The following is a 22,126-nucleotide window of genomic DNA, read 5'->3' as shown; positions in this document are numbered from 1 at the left end:
ATTTACTGAGCACCTGCCATGTCCTAGGCACTTATCATGGGGCTGTCACAGGTTCTTATTAATACTTGAGGTAAATATCATTATTGCCATAAAGGTGAAAAAACTGGAGTTCAAAGAGATTAACTGACTTGTCCAATATGACACACTCAATAAGAACGAAAAATAGTAGCTCTTGGTTTGCAGTTCAAATATCTTATTTTTCTGTATTCTGTATCATTTTTGATAAGACATACTGATTTTCCTCCAAATGGATCAGAGAATGGATACCTCACTCTTCTATACTCTTAAATTTGTGACTTTTTCTGTCTCATGATGAGTTACCTTTGAGTGGCATACTGATAGCCGTGACTTTCTTAAAACAAACTGGTCAGAAAAACAACTGCAGAGCTTTGTTGTGTTATCTATCTATGTGTTATACATCTATGTTTAATGTATTTAGTTTACTGATTAATTTTAGAAGACACAAATTTATACTATATTTATACACAAACATGGCTGCTTTATAACTGTTTTCTGTGTAACACTATTGTTTGAATGCAATGAATAAACAAATAAATAATACAATGGAAATTTCAAAGATACTTTAAAACTATTTATGGAATATTGATGGATTTTCAAAGATATTTTAGAAATATAGTATCTAAGACATTGCTCTTTCCCTGTGTTAGAAATCTGTGAAAATTAGAATGATATTAGAATGTGGAAAAGGGTATTTGCATTTTAGCTGAAATGCAGACTTACAAAAAGGAATATATTTCATTTAATATTTTGAGTGCACATAGAAAATGATCAACATGTTCCAATTTTTGAATAAAAGTATTTTGAGTTTCATTGAAAAATCTTTTTTGATTATTTCTGTACATAAAATGTATGAAATAAAAGATATGCAGAAGAGTTTAAGGGTTTGATATAGTTTATATTTATACCAAGTTTTGATAGTGAAGTTGCAACAAAGAAAACAGTCATATTTGTGAACACAAATTTCTAGTTTCAGAAAGGTTAATTTGTATGTTTTAATTCTCCTGTTGTCCTCAGAATGAAGGCCAATTTCTAAGCTGAAAAATTCTTGAATGGAAAATGACATGTATAAAATATGTACACATAATGGTGGCTAAGTAATTTAAACTCTACAATTTTCATATTTAAATCTCTTACTAACTCCAATGGTATTGGTACCTGTGATTTTAATTCTAAAAATTGTGAGATTAAGAGTTTTGAACTATATATGAATTCCCTCATAATTTTCAGTTACATGTGGTGTATGTTTTCTTTTCTATGCTTTCTTTTGCGTTATGACTGAATGTATCAAACTATTTTATATACATCTGTTCTAATAATTAAGAGTATTTCATTTTTAAAATCTTGAAATTAGTTGGTAGCAACGCAATAAATATTATGTCTTCACTCCTATTTACTTACAGTATTACTCACGATAGTGAGTTCCAAGACCACCACTCATTTATATAGTTTGTTATCAAAATTCAAGCACATTTTGTTGCTTTCAAATAATGCCTTCTCTAAATCACTATGTTACTTTACATATAAATTAAATAATTAGCTTTTAATATTTGGATGAAGATATACATCTTAACCTTTACGATATTATAACTAATACTTTAAAACAGTCGTGCTACTTGATGTTAATGTGGAGATTCTAACAATCGCTTTTTTTATATTATGAATTTCTTTATAGACATTATTTAGTTTGTGATCAGTGGAGTCTTGGGAATGGATCTGAAGTAAAAGTGAGGAATGTAGAAAACAAGGAAGTGAGCTCAGGAGACAGCCTTAGGAAAGACCACATATAGGGGCGAGTATGAACCTGTTCCTTCCCACCTCATCTCCTGAAACTTGCCTCTGCCCTGACACATTGGCTGCCTTGCCATTCCTCAAATGCCCTAAGCACACACCTACTTCATGGTCTTTATATTTTCCTATTGTTTGAAATCCTCTTCCCCTAAATTTCTGTCTTGCTCCTTTATCTCCTTCAGGTGCTTGTTCAATGTTGATGTAACAGTAAAGCCTTTATTGACCACTTTAACTCTAACTCTATCCCCTATTCAAATACTTGCTGTTCTTCTTCCACTTTAGTCTTTTCTCCTTGGCACTTGTAATTATTTAACTTAGCCTTTATTTTACTTCTGAACTCCATGAGGGCAGGCCTCTTTGTCTATTTTGTTCACTGCTGTATTCCTTAGCACTTAGAACAGTGCCTGGTGCATGATAAGTTCTCAGTAGATTTTTTTTGATAAATGGAGAGAAAGTAGGTTGAAAATATCCACAGTATTGATCTATTTATACTTTCTTGCAGTGCTTATATTTATTATTATGACATATCTAAGTAATATGTTAATGTAACTTTCCTCTTTGAATCCCCAGGATGGTACTGGTACTCAGTAAATATTTATTGAATGATTTCATGTAGTCATAATTTTCTAAGTAAATAGAAGGCAACGTTTTTGTTCCTCAGTCCCATAAGAAGTTGAAAAGAAGAATAATAAACTCAAAATCTCTATAATTTAAAACCCCAGGCTTATACTGACTAGCATGGCTTAAAGTCATCATATCTAAGTCCCCTGACCTGTGTTCTACTCTTTTGTAGGTGAGTAGAATCTTTTATTATGCTACCTAGAAGTTTTCTAAGTAAACACCAAATCTACTTTTCCTGATACAAGCCTCTCAAAACCTTTAGGTATATAGCTAGATGATGATAAATAGATAGATAGATAGATAGACAGATAGATAAACTCTAATCAAAGTTATGTCAAAGAAGGACCAAGGAAATTGGTAAAGGAAGTTGGAGACCTTGTTCTAAATAGAGCTGAATGCTAAGGGCTCAGTAGAATATGATAGCATTAGGTTCTCCAAATAGAAAGGGGAGTCAAGGGGTGAGTACACAGGGAATGATTAATGGTAACCAATGCAATGGATTGTTGGATGATGCCTACCTGTTAGAAGGTAGCTGTTTAAATTGGAATGAAGATAAAGCTCATCAGTTCCAAGACATCAATTCACTCATTTGGCCAACATTTCTAGAGCATTTACTATGAGTCAGGCACTAGGTTACTCCCTGTAAATACATAATAGTCCAAATAGCCCTGAATATTGGAAATCATATCTTAATTGGGAAGAGAGACAAGTAAATAAAAGCACATATAAAAGTGAAATTGCAAAAATGACAGTGCTATATGTGAGAGGTAAATAGAGTTGTGAGAACACATTGTAGGGTTATTTGGGATCTGAGAATGCTTCTTAGAGGAGGAAATAATTGAGGAGGGGATGAAGAGAGCATCAAGAATTTAGTGTGCTTGGGTCAGGCTCTTGTTCTTGACCATAGCTGGGATTTTTCTGAGAAGAAGGAGGACAGGTAAATGTAGAGGGGTGCTCATAACGCATCTGATCTTCCTAATCACAGTTAGTTCAAGATCAAAATGATGTTAAGTAAATTATTTCCTTTCTTTTTGTCTGGTATTATGTAGATAAATTTGATAATGATTATTTGAATAGATATAACGGACATGAGATCTGTCATTAGATACACCAAGGTTCAAATTCCAACTTTACCACCAAAGACCTGGTTAGCTTAGGACAAGTAACTTAATCAGATAAACCTAGATTTCCTATTCTGTATTTTGCCCAACACCACCAACTCAAAAATTGTTGTGATGATTAAATATGACAAGGTATGTAAACTCCTAGCAGTATTTGGAATGTATTAAGTGTTACAAAAGTATTAGAGGTATGTTTTTATGGTTATTAGAGTCATTATTCCTTTGGGAGGGAGAGGTAGGAGAAGAATTTCAAAGAGACAAAGGACCTAATTTCTTGTTTAAGGCCCCTTTCCATTTTAAATGTCTCAGTTCTAAAAATCAGGTGGTGGAAGTAGTGAGGAAGTTAGAAAAGAAGATTTAAATCAATAAAGAAATTGATAGCATTTAATAGATGCTGATTCTGTCTTTCACTGCAAATGTTATCAAAACATTAGCAAAAAGGGAATTAAGCAAGTCATGCTACTTTATAATCTATGCATTTGAGTTTGGGCCTCCAAAACGTCCAATTTAATTTATGTATTGCTCTCAAGATCCACCAAATCTTCCAAAATACTTTTTTAAACTGCTGACTGAGGTTAACCCATAATTATCCTCTTTTCTTTCCTTTTAATCTCTACAAAGTTGGAAGAAAAAAAAGTTACACATTTAGCAGTTCAGACTGCAGATACTGAATGTGACATCTAATGAAATGAAATAAATTGTGAATTATGTTCAAATAATTTATCTTAATATCTGAATTTGCTCACACATGTTTTCATGTAACAGAATAACCCAAGCTCATGGATATAAAAGAAATAGAGATGGAAAAACACAAGGGAGACAGCAATTGTGAAGAGAAATATCCATTCTACATGCATTCATTTATCCAATAATTATTTGTGGAGTGCCTATATGTGCTTGATACTGTAGGTGGTGCTGATGATACAGCAACTAAAACAAAAGACACCACCAACAGAAGAATTTGTTTAAGGCAAAATATACGTATGTCTGTCTTTTTTCTTTTTTTTTTCTTCACAGTTTTATTGGGGTATAATTACTTTACAATGGTGTGTTACTTTCTGCTTTATAACAAAGTGAATCGGTTATACATATACATATATCCGCATATCTCTTCCCACTTCATTTCCTTCCTTCTCACCATCCCTATCCCACCCTTCTAGCTGGTCACAAAGCACTGAGCTAATTTCCCTGTGCTATGCAACTGCTTCCCATTAGCTATCTATTTTACACTTGGTAGTGTATATATATCCATATATACACTACCACTCTCTCACTTTGTCCCAGCTTACACTTCCCCCTCCCCGGGTGCTCAAGTCCATTCTCTAGTAGGTCTGCGTCTTTATTCCCGTCTTCTCCCTAGGTTTTTCATGAACTTTTTTTTTTTTTTAGATTCCATATATATGTGTTAGTGTACGGTATTTGTTTTCATCTTTCTGACTTACTTCACTCTGTATGACAGACTCTAGGTCCATCCACCTCACTACAAATAACTAAATTTCGTTTCTTTTTATGGCTGAGTAATATTGCATTGTATATATGTGCCACATCTTCTTTATCCATTCATCTCTCGATGGACACTTAGGTTGCTTCCATGTCATGGCTATTGTAAATAGAGCTGCAATGAATATTGTGGTGCATGACTCTTTTTGAATTATGGTTTTCTCAGGGTATATGCCCCATAGTGGGATTGCTGGGTCTTATGGTAGTCCTATTTTTAGGTTTTTAAGGAATCTCCATACTGTTCTCCATAGTGGCTGTATCAAGTTACGTTCTCACCAACAGTGTATGAGGGTTCCCTTTTCTCCACACCCTCTCCAGCATTTATTGTTTGTAGATTTTTTGATGATGGCCATTCTGACTGGTGTGAGATGATATCTCATTGTACTTTTGATTTGCATTTCTCTAATGATTAATGATGTTGAGCATTCTTTCATGTGTTTGTCGGCAATCTATATATCTTCTTTGGAGAAATATCTATTTAGGTCTTCTGCCCATTTTTGGATTGGGTTTTTTGTGTTTTTGATATTGAGCTGCATGAGCTGTTTGTAAATTTTGGAGATTAATCCTTTGTCAGTTGCTTCATTTGCAAATATTTTTCCCATTCTGAGGGTTGTCTTTTCCTCTTGTTTATGGTTTCCTTTGTTGTGCAAAAGTTTTAAGTTTCATTAGGTCCCATTTGTTTATTTTTGTTTTTATTTCTATTTCTCTAGGAGCTGGGTCAAAAAGGATTTGCTGTGATTTATGTCATAGAATGTTCTGCCTATGTTTTTCTCTATGAGATTTATAGTATCTGACCTTACATTTAGGTCTTTAATACATTTTGAGTTTATTTTTGTGTATGGTGTTAGGGAGTGTTCTATTTCACACTTTTACATGTACTTGTCCAGTTTTCGCAGCACCACTTATTGAAGCTGTTGTCTTTTCTCTATTGTACATTCTTGTTTACTTTATCAAAGAGAGGTGACATATGTGTGTGGGTTTATCTCTCAGCTTTCTATCGTGTTCCATTGATCTATATTTCTGTTTTTTTGCCAGTACCATACTGTCTTGATTACTGTAGCTTTGTAGGATAGTTTGAAGTCCAGGAGACTGATTCCTCCACCTCCGTTTTTCTGTCTCAAGACTGCTTTGGCTATTCGGGGTCTTTTGTGTTTCCCTACAAATTGTGAAATTTTCTGTTCTAATTCTGTGAAAAATGCCAGTGTTATTTGATAGGGATCGTACTAAATCTGTCGATTGCTTTGGGTGGTATAGTCATTTTCACAATGTTGATTCTTCCAATCCAAGAACATGGTATATCTCTCCATCTATTTGTATCATATTTAATTTCTTTCATCAGTGTCTTATATTTTTCTGCATACAGGTCATTTGTCTCCTTAGGTAGGTTTATTCCTAAGTATTTTATTCTTTTTGTTGTAATGGTAAATAGGAGTGTTTTCTTAATTTCACTTTCAGATTTTTCATCATTAGTGAACAGGAATTCAAGAGACTTCTGTGCATTAATTTTGTGTCCTGTGACTTTACCAAATTCATTGATTAGCTCTAGTTTTCTGGTAGCATCTTTAGGATTCTGTATGTATAGTATCATGTCATCTGCAAAGGGTGACAGCTTCACTTCTTCTTTTCTGATTTGGATTCCTTTTATTTCTTTTTCTTCTCTGATTGCTGTGGCTAAAACTTCCAAAACTATGTTGAATAAGAGTGGTGAGAGTGGGCAACCTTGTCTTGTTCCTGATCTTAGTGGAAATGCTTTCAGTTTTTTACCATTGAGGATGATGTTGGCTGTGGGTTTGTCATATATGGCTTTTATTATGTTGAGGAAAGTTCCCTCTATGCCTACTTTCTGCAGGGTTTTTATCATAACTCGGTGTTGAATTTTGTTGAAAGCTTTCTCTGCATCTATTGAGAGGATCATATGGTTTTTCTCCTTCAGTTTGTTAATATGGTGTATCACATTGATTGATTTGCCTATATTGAAGAATACTTGCATGCCTGGAATAAATCCCCCTTGATCATGGTGTATGATCCTTTTAATGTGCTGTTGGATTCTGTTTGCTAGTATTTTTTTGAGGATTTTTGCAAAGATGTTCATCAGTGTTATTGGTCTGTAGTTTTCTTTTTTTGTGACATCTTTGTCAGGTTTTGGTATCAGGGTGATGGTGGCTTCTAGAATGAGTTTGGGAGTGTTCCTCCTTCTGCTATATTTTGGAAGAGTTTGAGAAGGATAGGTATTAAGTTTTCTCTAAATGTTTGATAGAATTCGCCTGTGAAGCCATCCTGTCCTGGGCTTTTCTTTGTTGGTAGATTTTTTTTTTTTTTTTTTTTTTGCAGTACGTGGACCTATCACTGTTGTGGCCTTTCCCGTTGTGGACCACAGGCTCTGGATGCACAGGTTCAGCAGCCATGGCTCAGGGGCCCAGCTGCTCTGCGGCATGTGGGATCTTCCCGGACCGGGGCACAAACCTGTGTCCCCTGCATCGGCATGCGGCTTCTCAACAACTGTGCCACCAGGGAAGCCCTGTTGGTAGATTTTTAATCATTTCAATTTCAGTGCTTGTGATTGGTCTGTTTATATTTTCTATTTCTTCCTGGTACAGTGTCAGAACGTTGTGCATTTCTAAGAATTTGTTGATTTCTTCCAGGTTGCCCATTATTGGCATATAGTTGCTTGTATTAATGTCTCATGGTTCTTTGTATTTCTGCAGTGTCAGTTCTTACTTCTCCTTTTTCATTTCTAATTCCATTGATTTGTGTCTTCTCTCATTTTTTCTTGATGAGTCTGGCTGATGGTTTATCAATTTTGTTTATCTTCTCAAAGAACCATCATTTGGCTTTATTGATCTTTGCTATCATTTCCTTCATTTCTTTTTCATTTATTTCTGATCTGATCTGTATGATTTCTTTCCTTCTGCTAACTTTGTGGGCGGGTGTTCTTCTTTTTCTAGTTGCTTTAGGTGTAAGTTTAGGTTGTTTATTTGAGATGTTTCTTATTTCTTAAGGTAGGATTGTATTGCTATAAATTTCCCTCATAGAACTGCTTTTGCTGTATCCCATAAGTTTTGGGTCATCATGTATTCATTGTCATTTTTTCTAGGTATTTTTGGATTTCCCCTTTGATTTCTTCAGTGATCTCTTGACTATTTAGTAGTGTATTGTTTAACCTCCACGTGTTTGTATTTTTTACATATTTTTTCCTGTAATTGATATCTAGTCTCATAGCATTGTGGTCAGAAAAGATATTTGATACAACTTCAATTTTCTTAAGTTTACCAAAGCTTGATTTGTGACCCAAGATATGATCTATCCTGGAGAATGTTCCATGAGCACTTGAGAAGAAAGTGTATTATTTTGTTTTTGGATGGAATGTCCTAAAAATATCAAGTAAGTCCATCTTGTTTAAAGTGTCATTTAAAGCTTGTGTTTCCTTATTTCTTTTCATTTTGGATCATCTGTCCATTGTTGAAAGTGGGGTTTTAAAGCCCCCTACTATGATTTTGTTACTGTCAATTTCCCCTTTTATGGCTGTTCGTATTTGCCTTATGTGTTGAGTTGCTCCTATGTTGGGTGCATAAATATTTACAATTTTTATATCTTCTTCTTGGATTGATCCCTTGATCATTATCTAGTGTCCTTCTTTGTCTCTTGTAATGGTCTTTGTTTTAAAGTCTATTTTGTCTGATATAAGAATTGCTACTGCAGCTTTCTTTTTATTTCCATTTGCATGGTATAGCTTTTTCCATCTCACTTTCAGTCTGTATGTGTCCCTAGGTCTAAAGTGGGTCTCTTGTAGACAGAATAAATATGGGTCTTGTTTTTGTATCCATTCAGCCAGTCTATGTCTTTTGGTTGGAGCATTTAATCCATTTACATTTAAGGTAATTATCAATATGTATGTTCCTATTACCATTTTCTTAATTGTTTGGGGTTTGTTATTGTAGGTCTTTTCCTTCTCTTGCGTATCTTGCCTAGAGAAGTTCCTTTAGCATTTGTTGTAAAGCTGGTTTGGTTATGCTGAATTCTCTTGTTTTTTTCTTGTCTGTAAAGGTTTTAATTTCTCCATCAAACCTGAATGAGATTCTTGCTTTGTAGAGTAATCTTGGTTGTAGGTTTTTCCCTTTCATCACTTTAAATATGTCCTGCCAGGTCCTTTTGGCTTGCAGAGTTTCTGCTGAAGGATCAGCTGTTAAGCATATTGGGATTCCATTGTTTTTTATTTGTTGCTTTTTCCTTGCTGCTTTTACTATTTTTTCTTTGTATTTAATTTTTGATAGTTTGATTAATATGTGTCTTGGTGTGTTTCTTCTTGGATTTATCCTGTAAGGGACTCTTTATGCTTCCTGGATTTGATTAACTATTTCCTTTCCCATATTAGGGACGTTTTTAAGTATAATTTCTTCAAATATTTTCTGAGTCCCTTTCTTTTTCTCTTCTTCTTCTGGCATCCCTATAATTCGAATGTTGGTGCATTTAACATTGTCCCAGAGGTCTCTGAGACTCTCCTAAATTCTTTTCATTCTTTTTTCTTTATTCTGCTCTGCAGTAGTTATTTCCACTAGTTTATCTTCCAGTTCACTTATCTGTTCTTCTGCCTCAGTTATTCTGCTATTGATCCCTTGTAGAGAATTTTTATTTCATTTACTGTGTTGTTAATGATTATTATTTGCTCTTTAGTTTTTCTAAGTCCTTGTTAAACGTTTCTTGTATTTTCTCCACTCTATTTTCTATCATCTTTACTAACACTCTGAATTATTTTTCAGGTAGACTGCCTATTTCCTCTTCATTTGTTAGGTTTGGTGGGTTTTTACCTGCTCCTTCATCTGCTGTGTGTTTCTGTGTCTTCTCATTTTGCTTAACTTACTGTGTTTGGGGTCTCCTTTTTGCAGGCTGCAGGTTCGTGGTTCCTGTTGTTTTTCGTGTCTGCCCCTAGTGGCTAAGGTTGGTTCAGTGGGTTGTGTAAGCTTCCTGGTGGAGGGGAGTAGTGCCTGTGTTCTGGCAGATGAGGCTATATCTTGTCTTTCTGGTGGGCAGGTCCACGTCTGGTGGTGTGTTTTGGGGTGTCTGTGACCTTATTATGATTTTAGGCCACCTCTCTGTTAATAGGTTGGGTTGTGTTCCTGTCTTGCTAGTTGTTTGGCATAGGGTGTCCAGCACTGTAGCTTGCTGGTCATTGAGTGGAGCTGGATCTTGGCGTTGAGATGGAGACCTCTGGGAGATTTTCTCCATTTGATATTACGTGGAGCTGAGAGGTCTCTGGTGGATCAATGTCCTGAGCTTGGCTCTCTCACCTCAGAAACACAGCCCTGACACCTTGCTGGAGCACGAAGAGCCTGTCATCCACACAGCTCAGAATAAAAGGAACAAAAAAGAAAGAAAGAAAAAGATAAAATAAAATAAAATTAAAAAGTTATTAAGATAAAAACCAAAACATAATTATTAAAAAAAATTTTTTTCAATAATTTAAAAAGAAGAGAACAACCAAACCAAAAAACAAATCTACCAATGATAACAAGCACTGAAAACTATACTAAAACAAAACACAAAATAAAAAACGGACAGACAGAACCCTAGGACAAATGGTAAAAGCAAAGCTGTACAGACAAAATCACACACAGAAACATATGCATACACACTCACAAAAAGGGAAAAAGGGAATATATATGTATATATATATTGGTGGTCCCAAAGTTTACTTCCTTAATTTGGGATGATTCGTTGTCTATTCAGATATTCCACAGATGCATCGTACATCAAGTTGACTGTGGAGATTTAATCCACTGCTCCTGAGGCTGCTAGGAGAGATTTCCTTTTCTCTTCTTTGTTTGCACTGTTCCTGAGATTCAGCCTTGGATTTGGCCTTGCCTCTGCATGTAGGTAGTCTGAGGGCATCTGTTCTTCGCTCAGACAGGACGAGGTTAAAGAAGTATCTGGTTCGGGGGCTCTGGCTCACTCAGACCAGGAGGGTTTTGGAGTGCAGGGCGAGCCTGCCATGGCAGAGGCTGGCATGACGTTGCACCAGCCAGAGGTACGCCATGTGTTCTCCCAAGGAAGTTGTCCCTGGATCATGGGACCCTGGCATTGACAGGTTCCACAGACTCCCAGGAGAAGAGGTGTGGATAGTGACCTGTGCTTGCACACAGTCTTCTTGGTGGCTGCAGCAGCAGCCTTAGCAACTCATGCCTGTCTCTGGGGTCTGCACTGATAGCTGCGGCTTGCTCCCATCTCTGGAGCTCCTTTAAGCAGTGCTCTTAATCCCCTCTCCTAGTGCACCAGGAAACAAAGAGGCAAGAAAAAGTCTCTTGCCTCTTTGGCAGTTCCAGACCTTTTCCCAGACTCCTTCCCGGCTAGCTGTGGTGCACTAGCCCCTTCAGGCTGTGTTCACACAGCCAACCCCAGTCCTCTTGCTGGGATCTGACCTCCAAAGCCCGAGCCTCAGCTCCAAGCCACGACTCATCCCGGCGGGTGAGCAGACTAGCCTCTCGGGTTGGTGAGTGCTGGTCGGCACCGATCATCTGTGCGGGAATCTCTCTGCTTTGCCCTCTGTACCCCTGTTGCTGACCTCTGCTCCATGGCTCCAGAGCTTCCCCCCTCCTCCACCCACAGTCTCTGTCCACAAAGGGACTTCCTAGTGTGGGGAAAACTTTCCTCCTTCACAGCTCCCTCCCACTGGTGCGGGTCCCATCCCTATTCTTTTGTCTCTGTTTTTTCTTTTTTCTTTTGCCCTACCCAGATATGTGGGGAGTTTCTTGCCCTTTGGGAGGTCTGAGGTCTTCTGCCAGCGTTCAGTAGATGTTCTGTAGGAGTTGTTCCACATGTAGATGTATTTCTGATGTATTTGTGGGGACGAAGGTGATCTCCATGTCTTACTCCTCTGCCATCTTGAAGCTCCTCCTGTCTCCTTCTTAAATCATTCCTTGTCTTCAATGCCTTGTAAGGTAAAATCCAAACTCCTGACCATGACTAATAAAGGTCCTTCAAGATGTGACCCCTGCCTATTTATCATATCTGTTGTTGAGCCCTGTCTCACTCACACTCGCCCCCTCCTGCTCTGAAGTAGTAGCTGCTCAGGTCATGCTTTTTCTTGCCTCTGAGACTTGATTAGTGCTGATGCCATACCTGTCAGTCTTCTTCATTCCATTTCGCTTGAGTAGTTAATTTCTCTTTCTTTTCAAGGTTTGATGAATGAAAAAAAAGTGAGTCACTCCTTATCTCTTGTGTAATTGCTTTTCTACTTGACTGTAATTTCCATGAGGGCTACTTCAGTGCCACCTGTTTGATTTTTAGTGTTTTACAAAATAGACTGAATATCTATATGTATCTGCTGTGTTTTTTAATCATTATTGTACTGTTACATGTGTAGCCAGGAATAATGAAAATGAAAGAATATATTGAGAAGTGAGAGAGGAGAGACAATGCAGCTAGTTTCTATGGGAAGGTAAGGTTTGTCCTAGAAAATATGGACAAATGAAAATCATTTTTAAGAACCTATTTGAAAATAGGTCATATTCTCTAATGTAAGCATAAAGTTGATCCTATTTTGGCAAGCTTCACTTTCAGTGCTGGTAATATTAGGAGATGTCTCCCCTACCCCCAGGGAAGATCTGGGAACAGCTATGAGAATTAGTAGGTAACATGACATTGAAGAAAGCTGTGGAGTCTTGAGCTGTTTGGTGAAGGGTCTCTCATGCCTCCTTCCCACCAATGTTTGGTTAATGTCCTGAATAACATTGAGGGAGGTTGTCATTGGTGGTGAGAACTGATTCATGAACCTATGTGTTGCCCTCATTAATCTACACACTAGATTCCCAACTTTGTAAATGGAACTTTCATGAAGATTTATGAAATTTAACAGAAGGATTTGATCATCATATAAGTGGATTTAAAAAATGAACTATCAATTTGCAATTTGAGGGTGGGGGCTGGGCTGTAAATTTATCTTTACTTAACAAATATCTCTGGAAATACAGTGTAAATGCACAGTATAACAAAGTTGCAGATCAAATGCTTAAGAGAACAAACATTAAGAGATCCCACTTAAGTGCTAAGAAAAGTTGGGTAGTTATGTTTCCTTCATATTAATACAGTAATTAAATCCCTTTATCCTTTCCTCTGAAATATTATTTTGTAATTTTTACTTCTCCTCAATTCAGAAAATAATCAATAAAGCTTTAATTGAAACTCACACTCATCTATTTGTCCTACTTTCATACCCCAAAATCTACAGCTTAGTCAAGAATCAGAAAAAGGTTGAAATGAAGGACACAATGCATAAACAAAATAAACTGGAAATTATTAATGTGAGAGTTTTAATCTTACCAGGCCACAACAATCTCTGGTGTATTTGTAAAGTGTTTAATCATCCCTGATAATTTTTATATGCTACCAAAGTAGATAGTTAAAAAAAATTAAGCAAAGTGTTGCTGTTTAACAAATTGCCTCCTCTGTTCCCCCCCACACTTTATAGGTCTAACTGGTTTGATTATATGAGCACATCCTATGGAACAGAGATCTCATTTATATTACTGCCAATATCTCTTTTTGCAATAATTGAACATCTAAAAGATTTCATTTACAAGCTTGGTTAGTCTGACTGACCTGTGAACAGGTCTGTCCCAACATCAGTGCTGTGACCACAGAAACATGAGCACCAAGTGCTGGATGAGAAGCATGATGGAAATGGCAGTGTCAACATGGCACAGGCAGACTCACTTTCTTCAAAAATAGCTTGATTATGGTGAAGGTATTATTTGGTTTCCTAGAAACCAAATTTCATTCTAGTTTTTTCTATTGTGTTCATTTCCATTTAATTAGTTGTCTTAGTAAACTGCTAACATAGCCTATTTAAGGTAAAATGCCCTTCTTCCAAAAAAGAACTGAAAATTTCCATCTCTGATTTTTTCAAATTTTACAATCAATCATTAGTTAATCTGGTATTTTTTTCTGCCAAAATGTTTATTTATTTTTTTCCAAATGTTTATTAGTGTCTAAGTCTTGATTTCAAAAAGCCAAAATGTTGTGTAGAAGTTTTTATGAATAACTAGACATGGATTAATGAGTTAATACAGCTAACGTGTTCTATCCTGATTTTATATATATACACCAGTTCCTAGGAAAATTATATCTAACTACCAGAGTAATTATATTCCAAACCACAAATAATTGTCATAATTTTAATTAACACCTCTCTAATTGTAACAGTGTGTTTACAAACCTTGATTGCTATAGTTTCTAAAATATAAAATGGAATAATAATGTCCATTCAAATTAAATAACTTGTTGTGTTTGAATTCATTTGACCACTTTTAACTTGTACGTAACATAATTAAATAACATGATAAATTAAAACAAAAGTAAGGCAATATGGCTTTATGAAATTGAAATGAAAGTCATAGAGCTAATACCATAGTTTACTTTTTCTAGCCAAGTCATATATGCTTTTAAAATTGAAAATAATATAACAATATAAAAATTACACATGCATACGTCAGTTACAATAGTTTTAAACTTTTAACCTGAATTTCATTCATATCAGAAAACAAGAGCGATTATTTTTCTTTTTTTATTGAATTATATTTGACTTACAATATTATATTAATTTCAATTTATATATAGCATAGTAATTCAATATTTTAATAGATTTACTCCATTTAAGTTGTTATAAAATATTGACTGTATTCCATCTTCTGAACACTACATTCTTGTAACTTATTTTACACTTATTTTACATCAGTTTGTACCTCTTAATAATCTTCACTGATTTTGCCTATACCCCATGCTTCTCCTCTCTGGTAACCACTAGTTTTTTCTCTGTATCTGTGAGTATGTTCATGTTTTGTTGTATTTGTTTGTTTTTTAAAAATTTTTTCAAGAGTCCACATATAAGTGAAAACATAGTATTTGTCTTTGTCTGACTTATTTCACTAAACATAACACCCTCCAGGTCCATTCATGTTGCTGCAAATGGCAAAATTTCATTCTTTTCTATGGCTAGGTAGTATTTCATTGCATATATATACCACATCTTCTTTATCTATTCATCTGTTAATGGACATTTAGGTTGCTTCCATATCTTGGCTATTGTCCCTGTGGTTTGTTTTTCTTCTTTATTGTTCCCATTGTTGTTGATGTAAGTAAACATCACTTCTGAAGCGTACACAAAATTTTATAATGATGTTTTAGCAAAATGTTCTATTATTTTGAATTCTTTTATTTAATCATTTATTCATTGAACAAATATTTACTGAATAACTGTTCATCTTCAAGTGATTGCTTTAATTGCCAACTGTATTATTTGGGATATGGGATAAGCTTCCATTATAAGGAGATCCAAAATTCAGTGGCCCAAACAAGAGAAACATTTATCTCCTTCACACATAATAAAGCAAGGCAAGTAGGTGGACTTTACTCCATGACACCGTTCAGGCTTCCAGGTTAGTGGAATGCCATCTGTCTTAGTTCAGGCTGCTATAACATGATACCATAGACTGGGTGGCTTATAAACAAGAGAAATTTATTTCCTATAGGTCTGGAGGCTGGGAGTCCCAGGTCAGGGTGCCAGCATGGCTGGGTTCTGGTGAAGCCTTCTTCTGGGTTGCAGACTGCTGTCTTCTTGTATCTTCACACGGTAGAAAGAGAGCAAGAGAGCTCTCTGGGGGTCCCGCTTTTTAAGAGCACTAATGCATTCATTAGGGCTCCACCCTCCATATCTAATTTAATTCCCAAATGTCTCATCTCTTAATACCATCACAATGGGTATTGAGATTTCAACAAACAAATTTTGGAAAATAGTAAGATACTGTCCATTACACCATCGTTAATATCTTCCAAAGTGGCTCCAATCATTGACGTTTGCAGCCAGTTACATGAAAGCTGAAAAGAAGTAGAGGACAGTGAATTTAACTTTATGAAAATCATGAATAATTTGTATACATAACTCTGCACATGGTCACACTCAAATGTAAGGAATACTAGAAAATGTAGTCTTGAGATTGTCAGTCTCTCTTATTGAAAGAAGAGCCAAATGGATTTTGGAACAGCTTGAAGTCTTCTGGGGCCCAGCCCTCTCATCATCCAAATATGAGTGAATACCCGTCTTCTCATTCAAACAAAGAAACATAAAAAAAAAACCTACATTCTGCTTAAAAGAGAAAATCCAAGTTCAATTCCAATTATTGCAACCAGATCAAAATCTAGAGTCTGGGAAGATTAGGTCTTCATATGGTTCTTTCAAGTCTCACAACCTATAAAATGATAGACAGAATATCTTTCTTGTTCTTGACCTTCTTCCCCATACAAAATATGCAATATAAATTAGTGTAAAAGGAACAGAATAACTACAATAGAAAGGTCCTTTGGGAAACACTCCACAGGCAATAACAGTTACAAAATCCTGCTAAGCAGAGGTTAAGAAGCATCTAAGCAACAGCACTGAAACAAATTTTTTGGTGAGTGCATCTGGCAATCTTGGTTCTCTTTTCTGGGAGTTAAGCCAGATTTAGCAGAAGGTCCTTCCTTATCCTTATGGATAAATGGTCTTATCTCTGGGCATATCTGAAATGATTAAAGTAGAGCATGCCTTCATTGGGACTTCACAATTTTTGCAACATGCTTCCATACATGTTTGGGGACCTGAGGGTTGCCCCTGGGATTGTATATTGTAGCAAAGTCTAATGGGAAGATGTAAGGGCATCTTTGAACAACACTCATTGTCTCTTGCTATTGGAATGCAGAAACAGTTGACTTCTCTAATCCTGTTAAGCCCTAAATTTCTGAACCTTCTCCCATTTTTAAATTATAGAACTAACACATAAATTAGGCAGAGATAACTTCCCTTAGCAAAGCTCTATTCAATTTTGTTTCTTCTGGAAAAATGGCCCATTCTTATTTGAGCTCATAACTTCTTTAAACCTTTTTTAAAAGCAGCAAGGATTGTCAACAGTTGGGCTTTGTCCAGCTTTTTCCCATAGTGCCAAAATAGATCTAGGCTTATAGCCTGCCTTTCAGATTTTCACTGGTGATGGCATGACAAAAGTCATCAGCTTTCCATCCTACAGTATTTTTTTTCCTTACACTTTCCACCCTCCCAGTGAACTAATAGCCCATATTTTGAGATTTTTAATGGCAGTTCTACACCCCTACATACTTATTTTTATTTTTGACTAAATTGTTGTAACAGAGATTCAAAAATCACTGACTCAAAAAAGAGAAAAAGTTATTTTTTCCCTCATAACAATCCCTGAGGTAGGCAGTGATTTAGAGTAAGTCTGCTCCAACGTGACCATTTAGACACAAGTTCCTCTCATGCTACAGTGCAAGACATTCTAGGATTATCTGTATTTGCATGGTAGATACTAGATCATCACTTTGAGTGCATTTTACCATCTGAGGAGGTGACTGTGAACAAGTCCAAGATGAGGAGCTTGTTCTTCATTTGGAAATGAACTCAAGGTTGATACCCTCACTTCTGTGCACATCCCGTGGTTCCTGACACAGCCACAAGGGCACAGCTAGCTGCAAGCATGGCTGAGGAGTATATTTCACTCACTATGTGGCCATTTGTCCACATAAAATATTTTCTTCTGGGAGAAATGAGAAGTAATATTTGGATAAGCAAAGGTATGGACTCTGGAAGAGTCCATTAAGATTGTTATCCATTATTTTGCATTATCCATTATTTTACAAATGTCTTGTATGTTTCATTTTCCCCTTTTAGAGTTTTGAAATTTAAAATTCCCTCTTGGTGTGTATGTATCATTTATGGTAGACAATAACAGCTTCCCTGTCATGGTCTCTCTCACTACTGTTCTTTTTCCCTCTCAGCTTCATCAATTGAAATCAAAGTTGAAATCCATTTAGAAACATAGTAATGCTACTAGATAGTGTTTTTTGCTACTGGTGTTCATACAACACACTTTGGGAAACATAATCAGGCTTACTCATGAGAAATTTACTGATTGTGAGGAAGGCAGGGAACAGCTACTCTCAGTGTCCTCATTTTCTCTTCATCCTGATACATGGGAATGCTGCTTGTTAATCACATTCTCATGACTGCCAATTCTTGATCATCCCGGAAATCAGTGAAAAAACTTCAGGACTTGGCTATACATATGTGAGGGTTCTCAATTGGGTTGCATCATTTCTATTAAGATAAACATCCAGCCACCAGCCAATGATTTTAGACTTCTGCAATCTCAAGTCTTAGAAAGATGGAGAGAAAAACTTACTACCATATTTTTCTTAGAGAATTTCTATATAATTATCCTGGGCAATGAAGCCCAGGTTATCTTTTTTTATCCCAGCTACATTACACTGAAATTGAATTAGTGCATTATCAATTGCCTCCCAGAAAGATAAAAATGGCCAAACTTCTGTCCATCTCTCTTTTCATCTCTAATATACAGACTTTTATTTTATTTTTTGCTTCTCTTTCCTTACTATCAATGAAATCTCAAGTATTTAATATAATGAGACATATGGGATTGCCTTGAAGGATAATAACAACCAAATAATTTTAGACCTTTCTTTCTTCCTTCCAACCTAACTCTTTGGCATCTATCACCCACCCTCAGCCCTTATACAATTTGATATTAAGCCATTTTCTTGCCACACTTTTATATACATAGAGGAATTAGTATATCTTGATATAATTTATAAATTTATATATACAAATTATATATGTAAATATATATGTATAAATACATAAGCTTATAAATTAAGGTTCAGGCAGAGAACTTTATTTTTCTATGTTAATTAACTTAATTTTGGTAATCATCTCACAACATATATATGTATATATAATCAAAACATCATGATGTAAAACTTACATTTAGAAAATTTTTTAGTTGTCAATTATACCTCATTAAATCCAGAAAAAAATAAAATAAAGGAAGAATGGATGTAAATTATAATTAAACAGGGGCTTCCCTGGTGGCGCAGTGGTTGAGAGTCCACTTGCCGATGCAAGGGACGCGGGTTCGGGCCCCGGTCCGGGAAGATCCCACATGCCGTGGAGCGACTGGACCCGTGAGCCATGGCTGCTGAGCCTGCGCGTCTGGAGCCTGTGCTCCACAACAGAAGAGGCCACAACAGTGAGAGGCCCGCGTATCGCAAAAAAAAAAAAAAAAATTTAACTAATCATCTTTTCATCTTATTTTCAGATAGTCCAGTGAATTCAATAATATGATCAGATTCTGATTTGAACTATCCATTTCTTTTTTGCACTTTTGTCAGGTTTTGATTCATTGTTTTAATTACTTTGTAAAAGAATTTGAACATTTTCTTTTTATTCCATTGGAGTCATCTCCTTTGTTTTTTTAACATCTTTATTGGAGTATAATTGCTTTACAATGTTGTGTTAGTTTCTGTTGTACAACAAAGTGAATCAGCTAAATATATACATATATCCCCATATCCCTTCCCTCTTGCATCTCCCTCCCACCCTCCTTATCCCACCCCTCTAGGTGGTCACAAAGCACCAAACTGATCTCTTCATGTGATGCAGCTGCTTCCCACTACCTATCTATTTTACATTTGGTAGTGTATATATGTCAGTGCTACTCTCTCACTTCATGCCAGCTTACCCTTTCCCCTCTCCATGTCCTCAAGTCCATTCTCTAGGTCTGAGTCTTTATTTCTGTCCTGCCCCTACCATTTTTTTTTTAGATTCCATATATATGTATTAGCATACGGTATTTGTTTTTCTCTTTCTGACTTACTTCACTCTGTATACAGATTCTAGGTCCATCTACCTCACTACAAATAACTCAATTTCACTTTTTTTATGGCTGAGTAATATTCCATTGTATAGATGAGGTAGAGAACTTTAAATGAATGAGCTTATTTGAGTGAAAAATACAGTGTATCACAAATATTTGTAGATCCCTAAATAAAATTAAAATATGCATTAATTATCCAAATACTAAGCTAAATTAAAATAATTTCCACTCTTTGTATAGTGTTTTTTAAAATTATTACTTGGTAACATTAGGTTAAGCATCTAACAAGATATTAAGTGAGAAGAAATAGCTTATGTATTTGAGAAGCCTAGGGACATACTGTGGAAGAGTTGAAGGGAGTATAAATATAATTTCAGTGTTTGGAAGTGAAGATGAAATTGATGTATATTTCTTAAGGTAATTGCATTAAAACCCATACACAATTGACCAGATTGTCATCTTATGTAGCACTTTTCTTGGAAATAGACCTTTTATAACTCTCCTCTTGAAGTATCATACTTGTGCTTTAGAGGAAATTTGATTTATATAATTGGAGGATAGAGATAAAGTACTGAGGTGGGGTGAGAAAATCATAGCACTTTTTGTCAATTACCTGTATTTTTCTTACTGAATATTCTTCTTTGAATTCTATTATTCGATATTATTCTATTATTATTTATGTTCAAATATGTGATTTATGCCTAGAGATTCTTGGAATATTACCTTAGCACACATTTTGCATTCAAATTCCGTATAAGTTTTTGGGTTGACTCCTCCTGAATACAGTAACATTGATCGCTGTCTAAATCTATTGCAGTGTGCCTGAGTACTATGACTATGGTCATGGAGTAAGTGAGGATGCCTATGACAGCTACGGTAAGACTTTTACTTTACTAAAACTGTGAAATCAAAACATCCATCAGTCACTGACAACTCAGAAATTACTTCTATCTTTCTCTCCCCCAGTTTTTACAGAAGTCTAGACTACAGTGATTTATGTAATTCCAGGGTGAGGTTTGATGTACAGAGCCAGGGGCAGAAACTTGGACTGATCCATTTTGATCAAAATTTCAAAAGCAATTAATCACAATCATAGAAAACTTTCAACAGCAACAGTGAACGTTAAGAGTAGTGTCTTTCTTAGATGTTTCACTGTGTCCATTGTCTGACTCATTGATATGACAGCAATGCTGTCTTTCTGCTATCACAATGATCATACAGTTAAAAGATTTAAAAACTTTGAAGGGCAGAAATTGTAACTTTTAAGTTATTTTTATAGCATGTGTAGTTCCTGAAAGTGCTAAATAATGATTGACTCATAAGAATTAATAGTCAATAAAAATATCAGTCTATAAAATTAATTTCAAAATTACATTGTTTAATTTAAAAACCACTTAAAGTTAACAATTCAGTAAGATTTATTGAGTGCCTATGATATATCAATATAGTACATCACTCTAGAAGTGTAGTTTCTGGTTCCTGAAAATATATGTGCAGCATCACCAGTTGACTGCCTTGAAAAATAACATTCATTTAAATGTTCCCAAGTCCTGGATTTTTATTAAAATAATACCAAGACCACTCTGTTCCTCTTTATGAGGAGCAGTAAAGGAGATGATGAACATTTCCTGTGTTCAGGTCTCCACATGATGGTGTAGTGCTCCATCAGGACAGGGAAGGGAAGGTCCAGACATCAGAGAAAAAGTAGTGCACCCTACTTGGAACCAGAGGTACTAAATCAACTCACTTCTCTGGTGACTCTCATGAGGCCAACTCAGAAGTAGGAGCATAAAAATAAGCCACCATCACAATCACTGCTATCCATAAGCTGAGTACCTATGTATATTTTCTTATTTTTTTCTTTATAATATATTGAAATTTGAAGTATTTTATCTCCATTTTATAGTAAAAATGCACATTTGTCTTTTGTGCGCAAAGGTATTGTCAGTCTCCAGGAATATGATGGTGTACATGATAGATATTGTCCCTCCCTGGTTCCTGCTGTCTACTGTTGAGAAACATATTCCTACATATAAAAATTGTGCCAGACTATAAACCATGTGATTCGGTAGAAGGTCAGAGAACATTACTCATGTAACAGATATTTGTGTAATGGCTAACACATGTAAGTCATTGTTCTCAATCCTGGAGATACTGCAGTGAACAATCACTTAAAGCTTACATTCTAATGAGAAGATATATTTTTATTTATAAATCACTTTTTAAAATGGAATTTTTATTTGCAAAATACAGTCATTGTTTTTTACACATGGCACATAAATTTGAGGGAAATCCCCTATGAGCTTTACTCTACAGAATTGCATGCACTGAAATCAATGGCAGGGATGAATTTGATGATATCTG

General features: G+C 35.6%; 1 protein-coding gene across 1 annotated transcript in view; it reads left to right on the top strand.

The window, feature by feature from the left end:
* The window catches only part of KHDRBS2 (KH RNA binding domain containing, signal transduction associated 2), a gene marked incomplete at both ends in the record, with an annotated part of 704,484 nt that overhangs the window by 658,334 nt on the left and 24,024 nt on the right, over positions 1-22,126 (top strand). Inside the window, one exon of the mRNA XM_082848563.1 lies at positions 20,580-20,638. Within this exon, the coding sequence (XP_082704689.1) occupies positions 20,580-20,638 (59 nt within the window). The remainder of the gene's footprint in view (positions 1-20,579; positions 20,639-22,126) is intronic.

This window comes from Leucopleurus acutus (genome assembly GCF_964270905.1).
Source record: "Leucopleurus acutus genome assembly, chromosome: 10".
Taxonomy (NCBI): Eukaryota; Metazoa; Chordata; class Mammalia; order Artiodactyla; family Delphinidae; genus Leucopleurus; species Leucopleurus acutus.
This window is presented reverse-complemented; position numbering and strand designations above follow the sequence as displayed.